Here is a 25,317-nt window from a genome sequence, read left to right as displayed (position 1 = left end):
CAGAAAAACTGTCTGCGGACAAATGCTGGCTCCCTTGGCCTGTAAAGCAAGATGAGCACCGCAACCCCGGAGTTGTCCGCAACTGGACCTAATGGTCAGGGGTCCCTTTAACTTTACCTAAGGTGCTACTGGAAGGATTTTTTTTATTTTGTTTCGATGCCAGGGGAAAGTGCGAGGCTCTCTCAAGGTGCCTAATTTTGCATGTGGAAAGTCTCTGTTTGGTTTGGGATGTCATGTGATCAGCGTGAGCCTCCGCCCACATTTTAAAGCCCAGTGTAGCACAGACACAGGTTGACCACCCCAGTAAGAACAAACTCTCTGCAAAATGGTTCATCTCCTCAAATCTCCTCCTGCTGCTGCTACAGATATGGCGGTTGCAGAGACAAAGCAGAACAGCAGCCGCACAGATAGTCCTTCAGACAAAAAAAGGATAGCAACCAAAACCAGTTTTGGCGGGGAAAATGTAGGTTGGGTGGAATACAGATATATTTCTTTGGGGTTATTATTTTTTTAAAAGAAGTCCCTGCAGACCACATGTTCACATTTAAATAGGAAGGAGGGTTTTAAAAAAACGCACACACCCAATTTTTATCACTGCTCCTCCGGAGTCTTCAAGCCCTACTATTAAGTGTGAGGAATGATCCAATGAGCCCGTTTACTCATAAGTATGCCCCATGGAGTTCAAATGAGGCTTGCTGCCCAGTTAGGTTTGTAGGTCTGTATGCCACAACACTTGCGAGAATATTACAAGCGAAGAATTGGAAGAAACAAGATTTACCAACTATCAAAGAATGGCAGATGATGGACTAAATGGAACTTGCCGAACTGACCGGGAGACTCCAAGAGCAAAGAGAAGAGACGGTGGAAGAAGATTGGAATAAGTTTAAAGAATATTTGAAGAAATATGTTAATATTTAAATCTTAGAATAGCTTTGGAACTGGATATAGGCTGTAGGGTTAGAAGTAGAAGATAGTGTATTTTAAAATAGTATTATTTGTAAGTGATAAAATGTGAAGATTTTTAATGGTAAAATGTGATAAAAAAGGTTAAAAATTATGATATATGTAAACTGCTAAAGATGAGGTAAAATGAAAATCAGATGGGGGGACTTGGGGAAGCTCACCTAACAATGTTTAGAAAAAATAAGGATAAGACAAGAATTTGTTTGTATTGTTTGTTTTTCTGTCTGTGTTTAGTTGTGTTATAAAATGAATAAAAAAAAAGTTTGTGGGTCAGGATTGCAACCTTCCATGTTATTTATTCACATGCCGTTACATGTATTGGCACTTTCAAAAAGTATTCCCAAGGTGGCTTTGTGAAAGGAATAAAAATGTAAACGACACCCATACGCCTCGTCACTTGAAATAGACAAGAGTTTTAATGCAGTTTATAGCAAAAGCTTAGCAAGTGGAAAGCAGGTGGCGAATCGACATCTGCAGGGCACCATGGGCACCAAAATATGCTACTGGCACACTCAGAAAGACCTTCTGCCACAGGGGCGCGCAGACTTTTTGGCCCATAAACCTCTACACCCTATGACACCCCAGTCCCTACCAGTGCTAGAGGAGCAATACATTGACAATTGTGCTAAAATTCTACCCACTTGCCCCATCAAGCCATGCCACCCAGACCACAGGCCCAGTGGTATTTTAGGTCCAAAAACTTTGGGGGCACACAGAAGGCAAGGCAAGCTTTCCTCTCGCCCCCCAAAACACGGCAAAGATGTGCGACTGCCCTCTGAATTGTGTTTCTGCAGACTGTCTCTCCCCCCCCCCCCCCGGGTTGCCCCTCCTTGGTTCACACCAACCCAGTTTTCCTAGGAGCAGGACAGCTCAACCAGTCCTAATAAAAAACTGCTTTCTTATCCGCCGTCTCCCGACGGAGTGCGATCCCCGGCGAGGCCTCCCTCCCGTTCAGAAACGTTCGAAGAGGATGTTGATGGTCTCCGGGACCTCGGAAATTTCGTCGTCACGGTCCGCGGCTTGGGCCGCACGAAAGCCCATGGTCGGCCATGTCAGGGCCAGTCGCTGCTGCACACAAGTGTCACAGAGGTAGCCGTCGGGCTCTTTGGTTCCGTCGCTCTGGCGGGAAAAGTCAAAGGGACTCGTGTGAGTTTTGCGAGGCTCTGAGGAACGAAGTGTATATCTGAAGGAGCATCTCCACTTCCATCGTTCTGCCCGGATGCTGAGGTCCAGTGCCGAGGGCCTTCTGGCGGTTCCCTCACTGTGAGAAGCCAAGTTATAGGGAACCAGGCAGAGGGCCTTCTTGGTGGTGGCTCCCGCCCTGTGGAACGCCCTCCCATCAGATGTCAAGGAAATAAACAACTATCAGATTTTTAGAAGACATCTGAAGGCAGCCCTGTTTAGGGAAGCTTTTAATGTTTGATGCATTACGGTATTTTAATATTTTGTTGGAAGCTGTCCAGAGTGGCTGAGGAAGCCCAGCCAGATTGGCGGGGTATAAATAAATTATTATTACTATTATTATTATTATTAACCTGCTTCTGCGTCTGCAGAATGTGTGCAAGGAAGAGGGGGATGGAAGGTGGTGCCTGCTGGCTCCGCCCCTAACAGATTGAGGTTGAATCCTGACAAGACAGAAGTACTGTTTTGGGGGGACAGGGGGCGGGCGGGTGTGGAGGATTCCCTGGTCCTGAATATGGTAACTATGCCCCTGAAGGACCAGGTGCGCAGCCTGGGAGTCATTTTGAACTCACAGCTGTCCATGGAGGCACAGGTCAAATCTGTAGCCAGGGCAGCTGTTTACCAGCTCCATCTGGTACGCAGGATGAGACCCTCCCTGCTCGCAGACTGTCTCGCCAGAGTGGTGCATGCTCTGGTTATCTCCCGCTTGGACTACTGCAATGCGCTCTATGTGGGACTACCTTTGAAGGTGACCTGGAAACGACAACTAATCCAGAATGCGGCAGCTAGACTGGCGACTGGGGGCGGCCACCGAGACCAGGTAACACCGGTCCTGAAAGACCTCCATTGGCTCCCAGTATGTTTCCGGGCACAATTCAAAGTGTTGGTGCTGACCTTTAAAACCCTTCAACGGCCTCGGCCCAGTATACCCAAAGGAGCGTCTCCACCCCATCACTCAGCCCAGACACTGGGGTCCAGCTCTGAGGGCCTTCTGGCGGTTCCCTCACTACAAGAAGTGAGGTTACAGGGAACCAAGCAGAGGGCCTTCTCGGTGGTGGCACCCACCCTATGGAATGCCCTCCCTTTAGAGGCAACACTGTATCGGGAATTTTTTTATGTCTGATGTTTTATTGTGTTTTTATAATTCTGTTGGGAGCCGCCCAGAATGGCTCTGGGAACCCAGCCAGATGGACGGGGTATAAATATTAAAATTATTATTAATATCGAGCCAATTCCTGTTTCTAAGCGAATGGTGACATCAAGTGAGAGGCTACCCAAGCAACAGCCATAACGGGACAGAGGGACTTAACAGAGCAAAGCAAAACTCCAGAACAGGTAAATGGGTGGAACAAAGTGTAGAAGCAGTAAAACACTTTACACTAGCAACACACAGATCAAAATAGGATGGAGAGAAATTATATTCGTCTGCCCTAAGTACCCAGTTCTGTAAGAAGAGACACGTACGTAAACAAAAGGCATTTTCTTCATGGTTAGGACAGTGTCTTTGGAAATGACATTGTGGCAGCCCTGCCCAGAACACCGAATTTCTGCCTCCTTGCACACTTCACTAGTTAATTCGGGCTGAAAATAGTGCTCCTAGAAAAGAAGAAAAAGCAAAATTTTAGTGCAGACAGGTGAGACAATTTTAAGCCAGGAATAGGGGGCCAAATGTGGCCCTCCAGGTCTCTCCATCTGGCCCCCACGACATTCCTCTGCCTCAGCCACAACCCTGCACCAGCCTTTAAGTATCTGTGCCTTCAAGTATTTATCTGCCAGGCGAAAATGTGTCTTTGAATGCAGATTTCCAAAAAATAGCAAGGAGAGACAAGAAGGCCTTCTTAAACAAGCAATGCAAAGAAATAGAGGAAAACAACAGAATGGGAAGAACCAGAGATCTGTTCAAGAAAATTGGAGATATGAAAGGAACATTTCGTACAAAGATTTCCATAATAAAGGACAAAAGTGGTAAGGACCTAACAGAAGCAGAAGAGATCAAGAAGAGGTGGCAAGAATACACAGAGGAATTATACCAGAAAGAAACGGATGTCTCATATACCCCAGGTAGTGTGGTTGCTGACCTTGAGCCAGACATCCTGGAGAGTGAAGTCAAATGGGCCTTAGAAAGCACTGCAAATAACAAGGCCAGTGGAAGTGATGGTATTCCAGCTGAACTATTTAAAATGTTAAAAGATGATGCTGTTAAGGTGCTACACTCAATATACCAGCAAGTTTGGAAAACTCAGTAGTGGCCAGAGGATTGGAGAAGATCAGTCTACATCCCAATCCCAAAGAAGGGCAGTGCGAAAGAATGCTCCAACTAGATCGACTTCCGGTCGGCGCCAGCGCTTAATGGCGGTCCGAGCCTCGAGCTCCGAGGCAGGACTGCTTCGTTAGTTCGGGTCTTACCCGCTACGGCAAGCGGGGGACCCCTAAAATCACAGGCGCGGAGCCTGTGAACAAAGGAGATTAGGTGGGCACCTTTTGCGCCCCCCGGCACTGTGAGGGAGCCTTTCTAAAGGCTTCTGAGCGGCATCGGGGTAAGCGCGGTGCTGAGAGTCGTCACCCAGCTAGCGGAGTGAAGCCGCGTCGCCATAAGCGGAGAGCGCCGATTCCTTCCTGCAATTGGAATTTGACCACAGCACCCGTGAGTAAGATTGGAAAAGTAACGGGACATTAAATATGAAATTCGGCTGAAAACGGGATAGGCATAAATTAAGGAAGTCTGCCTCCCCGGAACTGCAGAAGAGACAAGGCAACGAAAACCAAGCTGCATTTAAAGGGAACCTTTCTATTTTTTTAAGCTGTCAAACTGACATCGGACTTAAAACTTCCCCCCAGATTGGCAGGAGGAGGGGGGAAGGGACTGGAATGCTGTTAACCTGCTGGGAAACTATTGGAAAATTAAGATCTTCCATTGCCAAATTCCCCTGGGTCGGGCTGCCCAAATAAGGCACCGGGACGTGGACTGTCAAACTTTGAGAAGCGGGGGTTTGCTTGTAACGAAGTTACCGGACCTTAGAATAATTCTGTTGTATTTTGGCCACATAGAAGATAGAGACGTTACAGCTTGGATATCGGAAACTTTTGGCTACTGTTATACTTCCTTGCTTCTTTGTTTCTCTTTACCCTTGCCATTTGGATACAATTGAATGCTCCCTCTAGAGGGTCTCAAGTGAAACTGTTGCACTGGGAAAAGTAACAGTGGGATTTTCCACTTGGAAATCAACTCTGTGAAAACGACCTTGAGGATATGAGTGCCCCTACAGAAGAGATAGTAACAAGGCTGAAAGCAAAACAATCTCACAAGAAAAGGGGCTCTATATCAGGAACTGTCTCAGCTGCACAGGAAAAAACACCAGCTTCCATGGATCCTATGACTCAGGCACTACTTAAAATAAATCAATCCCTGGAAGCACTGACAAAGCTATCGACAGAGAACTCTAAAAAATTAACTGAGTTGACAACAAGATTGGATGTGAATACAGCTAGTGTTAAATCTAACACAGATTCTATAAATAGATTAATTCAGGAAAATTCAGAAACACGAAAGATTGCAGAAAGTGCAAAAACAACGGCTGAAGAGACAAGGGAAAAGTTTGGGCCTATTATTAAAAAAGTGAATGAGCATGATGCAGCCCTCTCCTTACTGGAACTTCAACGTAAAGAGAAGAACTTAAAACTTAGATTGGTGCCTGAAGGGGAAGGGGACAACCTTGTGAAATTTCTTACAGAGAACATTATAACTTTTTGGCAGGAGGAATGGGAGGAAGAGGATGAACTTGAGATAACATCAGCTTTTCGATTGGGTAGAAAGCAGGATAAAAAACCAAGGGATTGTCTAATTACACTGAGATCAAAAGAAGAAAGAGATAAAATATTGAATCTGCATTATCAGAAGGCATTGGTGATCCAAAATTGTCAGATACAGATTTTTAAAGACATCCCCAAATACATTTTAGAGGTGAGAACATATTATAAAAGCCTAGCAGATCTGCTGAAGAAAAACACCATACCATTCAGATGGGAGTTTCCACAAGGATTGTCCTTTAACTTTAAAGGAAGGAAGATTAAAATAAAAACAATTCAGGACAAAGAACAATTTCTGGAGAGATACCTGGAGGATTTGCAGAAAGGAACCGTGGAGGAGAGGGAACCGCCTGATATAGCAAATTTGTCATTTGGACTTTTACCACCACCATCGGAGGAAGAGCAGAAGCTTGGAGCAGTTGGAGGAACAGCTACTTAAATACTTAAATACAAAATGTCTCTGCAACTCCTTAGTTGGAACTGTAATGGTTTGAACCTTCCTCGGAAAAGACGACAGGTTTTTCACATTTTGAAGAAAGAACAATTAGATATAATATGTTTGCAAGAAACCCATATTGCCAGGATACACAGGAAATTACTGATAAATAAGAGACTTGGTCAAGAATTTATCTCATCAGACAAAGTAAAGAAAAGAGGTGTGGTGATCTATGCAAAGGAAAAGCTGGTTCCAAAATTGATATTTAAAGATGAACAAGGAAGATACCTGGCAATTGAAATACAAATCCAAGGAGAAAAGATACTAATTGTGGGAGTTTATGCCCCAAATGAAGGGAAGGCCGAATTCTTCAGGAAGTTGCATGAGACATTAGTTGACTTTTTAGATTATAAAATCCTAATGATGGGAGATATGAATGGAGTTGTCTCAACAAATATGGATAAAGCACAGAGACAAGTGATTTCAAAAGAAGGGAGACTACCAAAGATCTTTTTCGAAATGACTGAAACAATGGACTTGATTGATATTTGGAGAACAAAGAATCCTCTAGAGAGGGAGGGAACTTTCTTCTCTGAAGCAAAAATGACATGGACAAGAATAGACCAAATTTGGATTTCTAGCAGTCTGGCGCCAAGAACAAAAAAAGTAGAAATATGTCCAAAAACGTGCTCCGACCATAACGCGGTGAAGATGGAGATGAAACTAACAACAACTGGATCCTTTAGATGGAGAATGAATGACACCCTATTTAAGGATGAAGAGATCCATAAGAAGGCCCTTAAAACATTAAAAGATTACTTTGAGATCAACAGGAAAACAGATGTGGAAAAAAGAATAATCTGGGACGCAAGTAAAGCCGTGATGCGAGGTTTCCTAATTCAACAAAATTCTATAAAGAGGAAGCAACAAAATGAGAAGAAGGAAAAAATTTTAGAAAAAATAAAAGAAGGAGAGAAGAAGTTGAGGTCTAAACCAAAGTCCCATGAGATTTTGAGAGAAATAAAGTTTTATCAGATGCAGTACATGGAGCTTATGAACCAACAAATAGAATGGAAGATAAAGCAAATGAGACAAAGAACTTTTGAATCAGCGGATAAATGTGGGAAACTTCTGTCATGGCAATTGAAAAAAAGGCAGAAAATGAATACTGTAACAAGTTTAGAAATGGATGGAAAAATTATCCACAAACCTAATGAGATCAACAATTGTTTTCAAAGTTTTTTTAAGAAATTGTATGCACAAGGGCCAATCAACGAACAAGAAATAGAAGAATTCATCAGAAAATACGGTCTACCAAAAATTTCAGAACAAAGTAAAAGGATCTTAAATGAGGAAATAACAGAACAAGAAATAGAGGGTGCCATTCAAAACATGAAATTGGGAAAATCACCAGGACCAGATGGCCTGACGGCCAAATATTACAAAATGCTGAAAGAATGGTTGATACAACCATTGAAGGAAGTTTGCAATGAAATTTTGAAGGGGAAAAAGGCACCTGAATCGTGGAAAGAGGCTTTCATCTCACTTATACCGAAGACAGAGACTGAGAAGAACCAGGTTAAAAACTACCGCCCTATATCTTTACTCAATGTGGATTACAAAATTTTTGCAGACATTTTGGCAAAAAGATTGAAAAGAGTGTTAGCAGAAGAGATTCATAAGGACCAAACAGGCTTTCTCCCAGGTAGACATATGTCAGACAATGTGAGAAACATTATAGACATTTTGGAGCTGCTGGACGTTGATATTAACAGGAAAGCAGTTTTGATTTTTGTGGACGCGGAGAAAGCCTTTGACAACATTTGTTGGACCTTTATGAAAAAGAATCTCCAAGGGATGGGGGTAGGCCAAGGTTTTGAAAACGGTATAGGTGCAATATATTCTCAACAAAAGGCCAAATTAATTGTAAATAACGTGGTAACAGAAGAAATACCTATAGAAAAAGGTACACGACAGGGTTGCCCAATATCCCCTTTGCTTTTTATATCAGTCCTGGAGGTTTTGTTAAACATGATCAGAAAGGACCAGTTGGTTAAAGGAGTTCAGGTCGGAGTTAGACATTACAAATTAAGAGCATTTGCAGACGATCTGGTATTGACTCTGCAACAGCCAGACACTAGTACTAAAAGAGTATTAGAACTAATTGATATATTTGGTCGAGTAGCAGGTTTTAAATTGAATAGACAAAAAACGAAAGTGTTGGAAAAAAACTTAACAATGGAAGAAAGAGAGAGTTTTCAGAATGAAACAGGCTTGGAAATAACAAAAAGGGTAAAGTACCTGGGGGTAAACTTAACATCCAAGAATGTGAACTTATTTAAGGATAATTATGAAAAATGTTGGTCAGAAGTTAAAAAGGATCTGGAAATATGGTCAAGGTTGAAACTTTCCTTGTTAGGCCGAATTGCTACTATTAAGATGAATGTATTGCCTAGAATGCTGTTTCTATTCCAGACGTTACAGATTGTGGACAAGATGGACTGTTTCAAGAAGTGGCAGAAAGACATATCAAAATTTGTCTGGCAGGGCAAAAAGCCCAGAATTAAATTTAAGATTTTAACTGATGCAAAGGATAGAGGGGGGTTTGCCCTGCCGGACTTAAGACTCTATTATGAATCAGCAGCTTTCTGCTGGTTGAAACACTGGCTACTTCTTGAGAACACTGACATTTTGGATCTGGAAGGGTACGACAATAGTTTTGGTTGGCATGCATACTTATGGTATGACAAGGTAAAGGTGTATAAAAGCTTTAAAAACCATATTGTAAGGAAAGCATTGTATAACGTTTGGATTAGATACAAAGATTTGTTGGAAAGTAAAACCCCCAGGTGGGTGTCACCAATGGAAGCTAGGGAAGTAAAAAAACTTAACATGGATTCTAAATGGCCAAAATATCATGAGATTTTAGAATATGATGGCGAAAGGGTGAAACTTCAGAGTTATGAGAAACTAAAGCCTAAGGTTCGAGACTGGTTGCATTATCATCAGATAAATGAGACGTTTAAACAGGACAGGAAAATAGGATTTCAGAAAGAGAAGTCAAAACTAGAAACAGAATTGTTGGAACCCAATACTAAGAACTTATCAAAAATGTATAACTTGCTGTTAAAATGGAATACACAGGATGAAATGGTGAAATCAGCTATGATTAAATGGGCACAAGATATCGGTCATGATATTATGTTTGCTGACTGGGAACAGTTATGGACCACCGGTATTAAATTTACTGCATGTAATGCCTTAAAAGAAAATATTATGAAAATGATCTACCGATGGTACATGACCCCAGTCAAGCTTGCAAAAATATATCATTTGCCTAATAATAAGTGTTGGAAATGTAATGAGACTGAAGGCACTTTTTACCACCTTTGGTGGACCTGCCCAAAGGTTAAAGCTTTCTGGGAAATGATCTATAATGAAATTAAGAAGGTCCTTAAGTGGACCTTTCCTAAGAAACCAGAGGCTTTCCTCTTGGGCATGGTGGGCCAAATGGTGCCAAGGAAGGATAGGACTTTCTTTATGTATGCCACTACAGCAGCAAGAATTCTACTGGCAAAGTATTGGAAGACGCAAGAACTACCTACTCTGGAAGAATGGCAAACAAAGGTGATTGACTTTATGGGACTGGCCGAGATGACGGGCAGAATCCGGGACCGGGGGAAAGAGACAATGGAAGAGGACTGGAAGAAATTTAAAATATATCTTAAAAATAATTGTAAAATTGAGGAATGCTAAGATGTCAGGGGGTAAGAAGTAAAGAATTGCAGCAGTAAATAAAAAACTTAAGAAATTCTTGATGAAAGGGAATTAAGACAATGGACCTAAGGGTTGCTAAAGAATTATTAAATAAGGATGCAGGGTTGGGGAGGTATGGGGAAGTCAAAGAAAAAAGGGCATGAACCGATGAGCTTGAAGTTATACTGTTTTATATTGTTCTTTATTATTTGTGTGGAAAATTAATAAAAATTATTATAAAAAAACAAAACAAAGAATGCTCCAACTATCGCACAATTGCACTCATTTCGCACTCTAGCAAGGTTATGCTTAAAATTCTACAAGGCAGGCTTAAGCAGTATGCGGACCGAGAACTCCCAGAAGTGCAAGCTGGATTTCGAAGAGGCAGAGGAACCAGTGACCAAACTGCAAACATGTGCTGGATTATGGAGAAAGCTAGAGAGTTCCAGAAAGACATCTACTTCTGCTTCATTGACTATGCAAAAGCCTTTGACTGTGTCGACCACAGCAAACTATGGCAAGTTCTTAAAGAAATGGGAGTGCATGATCACCTCATCTGTCTCCTGAGAAATATCTATGTGGGACAAGAAGATACAGTTAGAACTGGATATGGAACAACTGATTGGTTCAAAATTGGGAAAGGAGTACGACAAGGCTGCATTTTGTCTCCCTGCTTATTTAACTTACATGCAGAATTCATCATGCGAAAGGCAGGGCTGGATGAATCCCAAGCCGGAATTAAGATTGCCGGAAGAAATATCAACAACCTCAGATATGCAGATGACACAACTTTGATGGCAGAAAGTGAGGAGGAATTAAAGAACCTTTTAATGAGGGTGAAAGAGGAGGGTGCAAAATATGGTCTGAAGCTCAACATCAAAAAAACAAAGATCATGGCTACTGGTCCCATCACCTCCTGGCAAATAGAAGGGGAAGAAATGGAGGCAGTGAGAGATTTTACTGTCTTGGGCTCCATGATCACTGCAGATGGGGACAGCAGCCACGAAATTAAAAGACACCTGCTTCTTGGGAGAAGGGCAATGACAAACCAATGACAGCATCTTAAAAAGCAGTGACATCACTTTGCCAACAAAGGTCCGTATCATTAAAGCTATGGTTTTCCCAGTAGTGAGGTATGGAAGTGAGAGCTGGACCATAAAGAAGGCTGATTGCCGAAGAATTGATGCTTTTGAAGTCTGGTGCTGGAGGAGACTCTTAAGAGTCCCATGGATTGCAAGAAGATCAAACCTCTCCATTCTGAAGGAAATCAGCCCTGAGTCTCCCTGGAAGGACAGATCCTGAGGCTGAGGCTCCAAGACTTTGGCCACCTCATGAGAAGAGATGACTCCCTGGAAAAGACCCTGATGTTGGGAAAGATGAAGGGCACAAGGAGAAGGGGACGGCAGAGGACGAGATGGCTGGACAGTGTTCTTGAAGAGACCAACATGAGTTTGACCAAACTGCGGGAGGCAGTGGAAGACAGAAGTGCCTGGCGTGCTCTGGTCCATGGGGTCACAAAGAGTCGGACACGACTAAACGACTAAACAACAACAACAGTGGAGGAGCACCTCCATTCAACATCAGCTGGTTCCTGTTGGCCACTGTGAGAGCAGAACGCTGGACTGGATGGGCATCGCCCTGATCCAGCGGCACTTTTCTTTGGTCCTTGTTTTTGTGATGCACTGGGAAATGATATACAATGAATTGAAAAAGATGTTCAAAATAACTTTTAAAAAGAAGAAGAAGCTTTTCTTTTGGGAATTATAGGGACAGAACTACCTAAACTGTATAGAAATTTATTCAGATATGCGACTACAGCAGAGAATGCTACTTGCCCCAAAATGGAAAGAAGCAGAAGTCCCAGCAAAGGAAGAATGGATACAAAAACTTACGGAATATGCAGAAATGGCGAAACTTACCGGAAGAGAAAGAAATCAAGATGACAAACTTTTTATAAAAGAATGGAAATGGTTCATTGAATACAGGTGAAACTCGGAAAATTAGAATATCGTGGAAAAATTCATTTATTTCAGTAAATCAATTTAAAAGGTGAAACTAATATATGAGATAGACTCATGACATGCAAAGCGAGATATGTCAAGCCTTTATTTGTTATAATTGTGATGATCATGGCGTACAGCTGATGAAAACCCCAAATGAACAATCTCAGAAAATTAGAATATTAAATGAAATCAGCAAAACAAGGACTGCAAATAGGACAATATTGGACCTCTGGGAAGTAGAAGCATGCATATGTACTCAGTACTTGGTTTGGGCCCCTTTTGCATCAATTACTGCCTCAATGCGACGTGGCATGGATGCTATCAGCCTGTGTTATGGAAGACCAGGAAGCTTCAATAGCAGCCTTCAGCTCTTCTGCATTGCTCGGTCTCATGTCTCTCATCTGTCTCTTGGCAATGCCCCATAGATTCCCTATGGGGTTCAGGTCAGGTGAGTTTGCTGGCCAATCAAGCACAGTAATCCCATGGGCATTGAACCAGGTTTTGGTACTTTTGGCAGTGTGGGCAGGTGCCAAAGTCCTGCTTTGACACCAGATGTCAAAGAGAAGAACAACTACCAGACTTTTAGAAGACATCTGAAGAGAGCCCTCTTTAGGGAAGCTTTTAACATTTAACAGACTACTGCATTTTAATACTTTGTTGGAAGCCGCCCAGAGTGGCTGGGGAAACCCAGCCAGAGGGGCGGGGTATAAATAATAAATTATTATTATTATTATTATTATTATTATTATTATTATTATTATTAAGCAGATGTTCTACGGAAGAAGCAACCACCCTTCCTCAAACTCTTCCCCGCCAACTCACCCCGGCCAATGTCAAAATCTGGATCAGTAACTTCGGAACGATGAGGCACCTCTTGGCGCGGGTGACAGCCACATACAGCAAGTTCCATTCATCCTCGGAGGTTGCATCTGGAACGGGACAAAGGCAAGAGGCAGATGGGAAATAAAAATAAAAATAAAATTTATTTTTATCCCACCCTCCCCAGCCAGAGCCGGGCTCAGTGCAGCTAAACAACAGTAAAAATTACAGTAGAAACATAATAGGGGGAGGGGAACAATTTAAAATACAGGTTAAAATGCAATTTATAATGTAACCTCGTTTTAAAAGTAGGCCATAAGGGGAGGGAAACATAAGGTCAGACTGAGTCCAAAGCAAAGGCCAGGCAGAACAGCTCTGTCTTGCAGGCTCTGTGGAAAGATGTCAAGTCCCGCAGGGCCCTAGTCTCTTGTGACAGAGCGTTCCACCAAGTCGGGGCCAGTACTGAAAAGGCCTTGGTCCTAGTTGAGACCAATCTAACCACCTTGCGACCTGGGACCTCCAAAGTGTTGTCATTTGTGGACCTTAAGGTTCTCCAAGGGGCATACCAGGAGAGGCGGTCCTGTAGGTACGAGGGTCCTAGGCTGCATAGGGCTTTAAAGGTCAAAACCAGCACCTTAAACCTGACCCTGTACTCCACCAGGAGCCAGTGCAGTTGGTAAAGCAGTGGATGAGTGTGATCCCGCGGTAAGGACCCCGTAAGGAGTCTCGCCGCGGCATTCTGCACCCGCTGGAGTTTCTGGGTGAGTCTCAAGGGCAGCCCCACATAGAGCGAGTTACAATAATCAAGCCTGGAGGTGACCGTCGCGTGGATCACAGTGGCTAGATCAGGGCGAGAAATATCTCTCAATTGGGTGTTCTTTCCGCCATCGCCCTAAGGATCGTTAAAATAGGAGGAGGAAAACTGAACTATACCACTATGCCTGGAATACTGTGCGCAGTTCTGATCGCCCCACCTCAAAACAAGAGAAGGCAACCAAAATTATCAAGGGACTGGAGCAACTACCCTATTGCCAGGAAGCTGGGAAGCGGGGCAGGAGTCCAACGCTGGAGGGGGGGGTCGGTGACTTGTGGGGGGCTGTACCAGCCAGGAGGTGGGAGTCGGAGGCAGGGGGTGCTTCAAAGCTGGAGGGTGGGTTCAAAGACAGAAGTACTGTTTTGGGGGGACAGGAGGCAGGCAGGTGTGGAGGACTCCCTGGTCCTGAATGGGGTAACTGTGCCCCTGAAGGACCAGGTGCGCAGCCTGGGAGTCATTTTGGACTCACAGCTGTCCATGGGGGCGCAGGTCAAATCTGTGTCCAGGGCAGCTGTCTACCAGCTCCATCTGGTACGCAGGATGAGACCCTATCTGCCCACAGACTGTCTTGCCAGAGTAGTGCATGCTCTAGCTATCTCCCGCTTGGACTACTGCAATGCGCTCTACGTGGGGCTACCTTTGAAGGTGACCCAGAAACTGCAACTAATCCAGAACGCGGCAGCTAGACTGGTGACTTGGAGTGGCCGCCAAGACCACATAACACTGGTCCTGAGAGATCTGCACTGGCTCCCAGTACGTTTCCGAGCACAATTCAAAGTGTTGGTGCTGACCTTGAAAGCCCTAAACGGCCTCAGTCCTGTATACCTGAAGGAGCATCTCCACCCCCATCATCCAGCCTGGACACTGAGATCCAGCGCCGAGGGCCTTCTGGCAGTTCCCTCAGTGTGAGAAGTGAGGTTACAGGGAACCAGACAGAAGGCCTTCTCAGTAGTGGCGCCCTCCCTGTGGAATGCCCTCCCTTCAGATGTGAAGGAAATAAGCAGCTATCCTATCTTTAAAAGGCATCTGAAGGAAGGGACTGAAGAGGGGAGAGCAAAGGCAGCTTCTAAGCCGGCGCAGTCTCTGGCTGCATGAACACAGCCTGTCGGGGAGAGGTACATAAACTGGGGGAGGGGAGGGGCCCCCTTTTGCTGCAACCGCTCCATAGGGCGCAGGCCTGGGAAGAGCTAATAATAATAATAATAATAATAATAATAATAATAATAATAATAATTTATTTCTACCCCGCTCTCCCTAGCCGAAGCCGGGCTCAGAGCGGCTAACAACAGTAAAAGTAACACAGTTCACATGAAATCACAATCAATTCACCGTATTTTTTGCTGTATAAGTCACACTTTTCCCCTCCTAAAAAGTAAGGGGAAATGTGTGTGTGCGTCTTATGGAGCGAACGCAGGCGGGAGGCTCTGCTCAGCGCTCCCTTTAAAGAGCCGTGTGGAGCGTGTGTGTGGCTCTTGGGGGCTTTTCCCTGAGGAGGCAGAAGGGCAGCCCCTCAGTCCCTTCTCCCTCCTCGGGGAAAAGCCCCCAAAAGCCACACACACGCTCTTTAAAGGGAGTGCGGCTCTTGGGGGAGCCTTAGCCGTGCACACCCTCTTCCGGACAGGGGGAAAATTCATGTCGCTGCCTGGGAGAGGCTGCGTGCGGCTATACCAGAAGCCAGGGCAGCAAGCGGGATCGCTGCGCTGTGATCCCACTTACTGTTCTGGCTTCTGGGATTCAGAATATTTTTCCCCTTGTTTTCCTCCTCCAAAAACTAGGTGCGTCTTATGGTCTGGTGCGTCTTATAGAGCGAAAAATACGGTGCATAAAATCACTAGACTGCACTAGACTGGTGTGATGGCCTGGGAATCCGATTCAGAGGCTGAACCTGAGGAATCCCAGCCTGCACAGGAGTCCCCGCCTCTAGGGCTTGAACCTGTGCCGGATCCTCAGGAGCAGACACCAGCTGAATCCGCTCTGGCTCCGGAGGTGATGGAGGACCCATTGCCTGCAGGTGCTCCACTCTCAGCCCCGTCAGAGGAAGAGGAGGTTGCCTCTGGGTCCGGTAACCCTCCAGCCTCTCCTGAGCTGCAGAGGCTCAGGGCAGAGAGGCGGAGGGAACTAAGTTCCCGCAGGAGGAGTGCTCTCCTCCAGGCCAGGAGAGGCGAGTCACCTGTGGGCTGGGGCCACCCTAGGCCTCAGAGGAGATAAAGGCCAGTCAGCCCAGTCCCAGGTTGCGGGAGCAACATCGTTGGTAGCCTGTTCCTGTCTGCACCGTGTCCTGCTTTCTGCCAGAGTTCCTGACCTCACCCAACTCCCTGCCTTGGACCCCGCTTCAGCCTTGATGGACAGCCTCCATACCCTTGACCTAGGATCAGACTCAGACCACGTCGCACGGTAAAGGCCCCCCCCCCCCGGGGACCAGCACAACTGAGCATTCAGCTAGAGGAGAAAGCACTCCCTATCTGCTGGATTGTGCCCTTGGACTGGGGTGTGCCCTTGACAGCTGTGAGGAAAGGTAACAGCACTGCGGTCTTTTTCGCTGGAAGAAAAGTAAGGGGAGGCACCGGGGGGGGGTGTAACCCAGCGTTATACATTGAAGCTGAATGTTGAAATATTTTTGTAGTGATCAGATGGGATTGCTATGAGGAATTATAAAATATGCATCAAGCCATTGTGTCCGCGATGAAAGCGTGGCGTCGTCTGGGTATGATTCATTGGCAATAATTTCTGATCACATCCCACAAGCCTCTGCACCTCTGCCATTAGCTTTTTCTTTTCTTTTTTCTTTTTTTAAATAATATTTATTCAAAATTTTAAAAATTACAAAAAGAAAAAAGAAAAATAAAAAAGACAGAAAAAATACAATCATTTTAAAAAAAAGAAAGAACAGATTAAACCTTTACATAACTTTCTTCCTTTACTTATTTCCTTGACATCCTCACACCTCCCATTTTTGTATTCTAGTTCAAATTATTATTTCAGCAAATCCTTCCAACCTTATTTTTATCTTAATAATTTGTTTTAATATATTGTAATTTTACATTGGGGACGCAGGTGGCGCTGTGGGTTAAAGCCTCAACACCTAGGGCTTGCTGATCGAAAGGTCGGCGGTTCGAATCCCTGCGGCGGGGTGCGCTCCCGCTGCTCAGTCCCAGCGCCTGCCAACCTAGCAGTTCGAAAGCACCTCCGGGTGCAAGTAGATAAATAGGGACCGCTTACCAGCGGGAAGGTAAACGGCGTTTCCGTGTGCGGCTCTGGCTCGCCAGAGCAGCGATGTCACGCTGGCCACGTGACCCGGAAGTGTCTCCGGACAGCGCTGGCCCCTGGCCTCTTAAGTGAGATGGGCGCACAACCCCAGAGTCTGTCAAGACTGGCCCGTACGGGCAGGGGTACCTTTACCTTTTACCTTTAATTTTACATTCTCTCTTTCATCAATTCATTTTTACTTAATCCTTGCCATTAGCGTTTTCTGCGCCTGACAGGCACGTATAAGCATTCTAAACACAGACTGGTTGTTCATCAGGCATCCTAGTAGGTAGCTTCTTTGATGTAGCTATTGATAGTTTTGTTAATCTTAGGGTCAGGAGGAGAGTTCAGGAAGAGATTTATGCCCTCCGGGTTTGCTGAATGCTTTCCTCTAGTCCTGTTTTATTTACTCTCAGATAGGTATGCATGTTCAAAGCAGTCTGTAGTTAAAAGAATTTCTTCTGATCTGACTTTGTCCCACGTGGGTTTTTTGAAATGCTCAGAGGAAATCTGAGTGGTTCTTACGAACACTGTGTAAAAAGTTCTTTTGTGAATAAAATGACCTGGACTGAGGGGTAAGGTAAAGGTAAAGGGACCCCTGACCATTAGGTCCAGTCGTGGCCGACTCTGGGGTTGCGGCACTCATCTTGCTTTATTGGCCGAGGGAGCCAGCATACAGCTTCCGGGTCATGTGGCCAGCATGACTAAGCCGCTTCTGGCTAACCAGAGCAGAGCACGGAAACGCCGTTTACCTTCCTGCTGGAGCAGTACCTATTTATCTACTTGCACTTTTACGTGCTTTCGAACTGCTAGGCTGGTAGGAGCAGGGACCGAGCAACGGGAGCTCACCCCGTCGCGGGGATTCGAACCGCTGACCTTCTGATCGGCAAGTCCTAGGGTCTGTGGTTTAACCAACAGCGCCACCCGCGTCCCTTGGACCGAGGGGTAGAGAGGAATTATTATTGGCACCTCCTCCCAGAGTATTACTGGTCAAGCCTCGTGTGTATTCTATTAATCAGGGTCCAATCCTTCCTCTGCTTTGGGAACACTGCATTTTAAACAGCAGCGTTGAAATAAAATAGAGAGGAGGCCAAGGGAGAAAGCCTTCCTTACTGGTACGTAAAATGGGTATCCTCTCGAAGGCTTGCTGCATGACAGTTACGCTGATGCTGCTCGTGAAGTCGTCGGCCACTTGGACAGTGTCAAATTCCAAGCCTTTGGCCTTATGGACGGTCCCCAAGACATGATCTGAAAGAGGCAAAGTGAAAAATCAACATGTTGGGCTTGTGAGAGTAACAAAGAAAATCCCCTATGTTGCAAAAACCTGACCTGGCCACAATGATCCATGCAACGGTCACCTCCAGGCTTGACTACTGTAATTCGCTCTACGCAGGGCTGCCCTTGAAGCTGTTCCAGAAACTCCAGCGGTGCAGAATGCTGCAGCGAGGCTCCTCACGGGGTCTCTGCCATGGGAGCATATTCACCCAGTGCTTTTCCAGCTGCACTGGCTCTCGGTGGAGTACAGGGTCAGATTTTAAGTGCTGGTTTTGACCTTTAAAGCCCTTCATAGCCTAGGGCCCTCGTACCTACGGGACCCCCTCTCCCGGTATGCCCCACGGAGAGCCTCAAGGTCCGTTAATAGCAACACCCTAGTGGTCCTGGGCCCTAAGGAAGTTAGATTAGCTTCAACCAGAGCCAGGGCCTTTTCAACACTGGCCCCGGCCTGGTGGAATGCTCTGTCTCTTGAGACCAGGGCCCTGCAGGATCTGATTTCTTTCCGCAGGGCCTGTAAGACAGAGTTGTTCCACCTGGCCTTTGGCTTGGAGCCAATTTGATTCCCTCCCTCTCTTTCTTTTTTCTTTTCCTTTCTCCTCCTGCGATGAGGCTACATTTTAATATTTTAATGTTTCAATATTTTAATGTTGGATTTTAATGTTGTATTTAAGTCGTAATCATTCAACTTGTTTTTATTATTGCTTGTTACCCACCCTTGGCTGGGGAGGGCGGGGTATAAATAAAAATTATTATTATTATTAAAAACTTTAAACAATAACAGGCAACACGGGGCTAATAACGTTCTAACATAATATATGTAACATGTATTATTTCACAATTCTTGAACAGAAAATATATGATGGAGATACAAATGATAAAATAAATCAATATTGTGGTTCGAGGACCCGACCCCCGCGAAGTGAAATGGAGACACACGGACACGTGATATAAGGTTAATGGGCTAGGAAAGGCCACAACTTTATTGATTACAGCAGTGAAAAGGTATTGGCTTAGGCATTGGATCACTAAAACAGGTGGGTTTATTCACCAGTAGGTGGAGCCTGTTGATGCTAATCCAACTATAGGCTCACCCCTGCTGTCACCGAGGGTCGTGCCATGGCCTCCCGCCAAGCAGGCATCGGACAGAATACACGACCGCCAGATTCCTTTAACGGAATACCCCTAGAAATTGAAGGCATAGGCGATGGCCACACCTAGCACTTCGTCACACCAAACACATTATTCCAATGCCTAACCTACCCACCAATACCACGAAAGTTGTGACGATTGCTACGAGGTAGGCGAAAAAACCAAAAAGCCTAATGCCAAATGGAAAAACTCCTACCAGGCCCCCCGGACTACCAGGGCGACCAACCTAAGGTCCATAGCAAGGCCAGTGACCTAAGCCCTAACTCAAAGGGAGTGGAGGGTGGGTGACTTGCGACGAGACAACGGCAAAGAATGAGGCCAGGGAGAGGCTGGCGCTGCAGCAAAAAGGCTGCTGAACACCCCCCCTCCGTGGCACCTGGTTGGATGGCCACCGGGGGGGGGCGTGAGCGCCAGCCAGGTGAGCTGGAGGCAGGGGGCAAACGCCCCCTGCTAGGGGCGGTGCTCGGGCTCCCGCCCACAACCACTCCCCTCTCTTTCAGGGAGGAGAGTCTTTGCACGAACAAAATGAGAGAAGGTAGTCAGTCAATATCACAGAGGCAACCAAGCCTTTCAACAGTGCCAATCTTGTAATCGTACAGTAATAGAAGCTCCAAGCGTAGCAATTCTTAAACAGAGAGTATGTAATAGAATCACAGAAAATGAAAGTCCATCACTGTTGCATGAACAAAATTAGACAATACAGTCCATCGGTGTCAAAGAGGCAAACAAGCCTTTCGACAGTCACAATCCTGTAACCGTGAGATAATGGATGATCCAAAACGTGAGAGAGCAGTTCGAGTACAGTGCAATTGCATCTTATTAGTTGTTGTTTTCCCCCCAAACATTTTATTGGTTTTCACAATATTATAAACAAACAAACAAACACACAAGACAAACAAACAAAACAAACATAAATCATAGCCTTATTAAAAATTACAGTTATTAACTTTGTTAAGTGACTTCCTCGCTTCCCATTGGTTGAATTTCATTGCATGTCATAGAATCATAGAATCATAGAGTTGGAAGAGACCACAAGGGCCATCGAGTTCAACCCCCTGCCAAGCAGGAAACACCATCAGAGCACTCCTGACATATGGTTGTCAAGCCTCTGCTTAAAGACCTCCAAAGAAGGAGACTCCACCACACTCCTTGGCAGCAAATTCCACTGTCGAACAGCTCTTTCTGTCAGGAAGTTCTTCCTAATGTTTAGGTGGAATCTTCTTTCTTGTAGTTTGGAGCCATTGCTCCATGTCCACTTCTCTAAAGCAGCAGAAAACAACCTTTCTCACTCCTCTATGTGACATCCTTTTATATATTTGAACATGGCTATCATATCACCCCTTAACCTCCTCTTCTCCAGGCTAAACATGTCCAGCTCCCTTAGCCGTTCCTCATAAGGCATCGTTTGCAGGCCTTTGACCATTTTGGTTGCCCTCCTCTGGACACGTTCCAGTTTGTCAGTGTCCTTCTTGAACTGTGGTGCCCAGAACTGGACACAGTACTCCAGGTGAGGTCTGAACAGAGCAGAATACAGTGGCACTATTACTTCCCTTGCTCTAGATGCAGCCCAGAATTGCATTGGCTTTTTTAGTTGCCGCGTCACACTGTTGGCTCATGTCAAGTTTTTGGTCAACCAAGACTCCTAGATCCTTTTCACATGTACTGCTCGCAAGCCAGGTGTCACCCATCTTGTATTTGTGCCTCTCATTTTTTTGCCCAAGTGCAATACTTTACATTTCTCCCTGTTAAAATTCATCTTGTTTGTTTTGGCCCAGTTCTCTAATCTGTCAAGGTCGTTTTGAAGTGTGATCCTGTCCTCTGGGGTGTTAGCCACCCCTCCCAGTTTGGTGTCATCTGCAAATTTGATCAGGATGCCCTTGAGTCCATCATTCAAGTCGTTGATAAAGATGTTGAATAAGACCGGGCCCAAGACAGAACCCTGTGGCACCCCACTAGTCACTCTTCTCCAGGATGAAGAGGAACCATTGATGAGCACCCTTTGGGTTCGGTCAGTCAGCCAGTTACAAATCCACTGAGTGGTAGCATAGTCAAGTCCACATTTTACCAGCTTCTTTACAAGAATATCATGGGGCACCTTGTCAAATGCCTTGCTGAAATCAAGGTAGGCTACATCTACTGCGTTCCCTTCATCTACCAGGCTTGTAATTCTGTCAAAAAATGAGATCAGGTTAGTCTGACGTGACTTATTTTTCAGAAATCCATGCTGATTATTGGTGATCACAGCATTCCTTTCTAGGTGCTCACAGACTGTTTGCTTAATGATCTGCTCCAGAATCTTCCCTGGTATTGATGTCAGACTGACTGGGCGGTAATTATTTGGGTCCTCTCTTTTCCCCTTTTTGAAAATAGGGACAACATTTGCCCTCCTCCAGTCTGCCGGGACTTTGCCTGTTCTCCAGGAATTCTCAAAGATGACTGCCAGTGGTTCTGAGATCACATCTGCCAGTTCTTTTAATACTCTTGGATGCAGTTCATCTGGCCCTGGAGACTTGAATACATCTAGACTAGCCAAGTATTCTTGTACTATCTCCTTAGTTATTCTGGGCTGTGTTTCCTCTGCTGAATCATTTGCTCCAAATTCTTCAGGTCGGGCATTGTTTTCTTTATCGGAGAAGACTGAGGCAAAGAAGGCATTGAGGAGTTCAGCCCTTTCTGTGTCCCCTGTTTGCATTTCACCATCTTCTCCTCTGAGTGACCCCACTGTTTCTTTGTTCTTCCTTTTGCTATGAACATACCCATAAAAGCTTTTTTTGTTGCTTTTAACCTCTCTAGCAAGCCTGAGTTCATTCTGTGCTTTAGCTTTTCTGACTTTGTGTCTACACGTGCTGGCTATTTGTTTGAATTCCTCTTTGGTGGTTTCCCCCCTTTTCCATTTTTTGCACACATCCTTTTTTAATCTTAACTCAGTTAAAAGTTCTTTAGATAGCCACCCTGGCTTCTTTAGGCACCTTCCATGTTTCCGTCTCATTGGTATTGCCTGAAGTTGTGCTTTTACTATCTCCCTCTTAACAAACTCCCAGCCATCATGAACTCCCTTTCCTTTTAGTATTACTGTCCATGGGATCTCACCCACCTAAGTTTTATGAAGTCGGCTTTCTTAAAGTCAAGCAATTGAGTCCTAGTATGCTTGGCTGCTCCTTTCCGCTGTATAGTAAACTTCAGAAGAGCATGATCACTCGCGCCTAATCATCCTTCCACTTCTACCCCACTAACCAGGTCATCAACATTGGTTAGGACCAGATCTAAAATGGCTGTTCCTCTTGTTGCTTCTCCCACTTTCTGGACAATGAAGTTGTCTGCAAGGCCAGTGAGGAATCTGTTTGACCTTATTGCTCTTGGCTGAGTTTGACATTCAACAAATATCCGGGTAATTGAAGTCCCCCATTACTACTATCTCCCTTCCTTTTGCATGCTTGGCCATCTGTTCCAGGAAGGCATCATCTATGTCCTCTGTTTGGCTTGGGGATCTATAGTAAACTCCCACAATGAGGTCACTGTTATTCTTCTCTCCCTTAATTTTGACCCAAATGCTCTCACTTTGGCTTTGAGGTTCTAAATCTTGGATCTCTTCACAGGTATACACATCCCTGACATATAACGCCACTCCTCCTCCTTTCTTGTCTGGTCTGTTTCTCTGAAATAGATTGTAACCCTCCATTATTACATTCCAATCGTGGGACTTATCCCACCAGGTTTCAGTGATGCCTATTATGTCATATTTAGTTTGCTGTACCAAGAGCTCAAGCTCATCTTGTTTATTTCCCATGCTTTGCGCATTAGTGTACAGACATTGAAGTCCATTAATCATTCCCCCGTGTCTCTTATTTAAGGATTTTTTCCTCCCACCACTAGGTCTGCGTGCTGTTTGCTCCATTTGGTCTATGACATTTGGATGATCATCTTCATCAATTGATAGACTCCTACCTTCAGGAGCACTGTCTCCCTCCCCTGCATTAGTCAGTTTAAAGCCCTCCTGATGAGGTTTCTGAGATCTCTGGCAAAAACATTCCTCCCAACCGTTGTGAGGTGCAGCCCATCGCTTGCCAGAAGTCCATCTTCAAGAAACTGCAGTCCGTGATCTAAGAATCCAAACCGTTCCTGTTTACACCATTTGCGAAGCCAGCTGTTCACTTCCACTATTTTCCCCTCTCTCCCTGGGCCACGTCATTCAACTGGGAGGACAGATGAGATGACAATTTGTGCATTTAATTGCTTCAATTTCCTGCCTAGAGCCTCGTAGTCTCTTTTGATCTTCTGGAGGCTATTGCTTGCAGTGTCATTGGTCCTTTTAATGTCCTTTTAACAGTTTTCCAAATCCCAATTTTTATGAAATTTAACTTAAACATTAACATCCTTATAGAATTTAACATATTAATTCATCACTTAACATAAATAAAATCCTAAGCCCATTAAGTTGGCATCTTATTTGGGGGGGGGGGGGTCGGTTCCAAGGGTGAAAATTGGGTATACCCAAATACTTGGAGCAGCCCCCGTGGCTAGTAGGTGAGGGAGGGGAGAGAGAAAGAATTCCCAGTATTCCCAGAACCTGCGAACCAAGAGGGCCTTGCCCCCGAGGCAAGGCAGAGAGCATAAAAGTGGACCTGGCACAAAAAGAGCTTTTAAGCTCTCCACCTTGCTTGGATTTTGTGGGATAACCAGCCTCATATAATATGGTTACCAGATTCTTTTCAATGAATCCGGGGAGACATTTTTTTATTTTATTTTTTGAAGCTGAGTAGCAACAGGGAGTCAGTAGGGGATGGTGAGGCAAAAGACCCTGGGCCCAAGCACACATGCATATTGTATAAAGGTGCAAAGCCCTTCTTTCGCACCCTGTGAAACATAAATGTGCAGAGTTTTTTTTAAAAAACTGGACAATGGTGCCTGCCCACGGTTCCCGAGCCTCCCCCGATCTGTCAAAACAAAGGGGGAAGGGGGCAGGGGAGGCTTGGGAGTCATGGGCAGGTGGCGCGCCGTTGCCCAGTTTTTTAAAAAAACTGCGCATTTATGTTTCACAGGGTGTAAAAGAAGGGCTTTGCACCTTGCCTGGCAGAGAAACCACACGCCTTGCGCCCCTCCTGGGCAATGGCCGCCCGCCCACAACTCCCAAGCCTCTCCATCAGTCAAAAGGGGGAAGGGGGCAGGAGATCTGTACTGCCGGATGTCCCCGGTTCCCCTTTGGCAGTGGCAGTGGCAGCAGCAGTCATCAGCCAGCCAGAGCCAACTGCGCTACCGAGCTGCTGAAGCTGCCGCTGCCATGTTTGCCGGGGACAGATGTGCAAATCTGGGGACATTCCGGGGACGGAATTTGTCCAGGGACTGATTTGCAAATCTGGGGACTGTCCCCGGGAACCAGGGACATACAGTGGTGCCCCGCAAGACGAATGCCCCGCAAGACGAAAAACCCGCTAGACGAAAGGGTTTTCCGTTTTGAAGGCGCTTCGCAAAACAAATTTCCCTATGGGCTTGCTTCACAAGACGAAATGTCTTGCGAGTTTTTCCGACTTTTCCCCCCTCCCCCCCTTTTTCTAAGCCGCTAAGCCGCTTATCCGCTAAGCTGATAAGCTGCTAAAAGCCGCTAAAAGCCGCTAAGCCACTAATAGCGCTAATCCGTCAATGGGCTTGCTTCGCAAGATGAAAAAACTGCTAAGCCGCTAAGCCACTAATAGCGCTAATCCGTCAATGGGCTTGCTTCGCAAGACAAAAAAACTGCTAGACGAAGAGAATCGCGGAACGGATTATTTTCGTCTTGCGAGGCACCACTGTATAACCAACAGGCTTAAGTCTAATTAATGCACAAAGGGGTTAAGACCACAGAGTAAGCTGTCCTGCTGGGCCTAGCTAGG

General features: G+C 45.3%; 1 protein-coding gene and 1 long non-coding RNA gene across 2 annotated transcripts in view; one reads left to right on the top strand and one right to left on the bottom strand.

Annotated features, from left to right (window-relative positions):
* The window catches only part of LOC307225326, a 325,653-nt gene that overhangs the window by 115,209 nt on the left and 185,127 nt on the right, over nucleotides 1-25,317 (top strand). The gene's annotated exons all lie outside the window — the stretch shown is intronic.
* The window catches only part of FBH1 (F-box DNA helicase 1), a 55,087-nt gene continuing 31,126 nt past the window's right edge, over nucleotides 1,357-25,317 (bottom strand). Inside the window, exons 18-21 of the mRNA XM_079992297.1 lie at nucleotides 18,140-18,274; nucleotides 12,970-13,076; nucleotides 3,610-3,741; nucleotides 1,357-2,082 (exon numbers count right to left, since the gene is read on the bottom strand). Coding sequence (XP_079848423.1) covers nucleotides 1,915-2,082; nucleotides 3,610-3,741; nucleotides 12,970-13,076; nucleotides 18,140-18,274 — 542 coding nt within the window. The 3' untranslated portion in view covers nucleotides 1,357-1,914. The remainder of the gene's footprint in view (nucleotides 2,083-3,609; nucleotides 3,742-12,969; nucleotides 13,077-18,139; nucleotides 18,275-25,317) is intronic.

Source organism: Podarcis cretensis (genome assembly GCF_951804945.1).
Source record: "Podarcis cretensis genome assembly, chromosome: 10".
Taxonomy (NCBI): domain Eukaryota; kingdom Metazoa; phylum Chordata; class Lepidosauria; order Squamata; family Lacertidae; genus Podarcis; species Podarcis cretensis.
The sequence above is the reverse complement of the archived record's forward strand: the minus strand, read 5'-3'. Positions and strand labels throughout refer to the sequence as shown.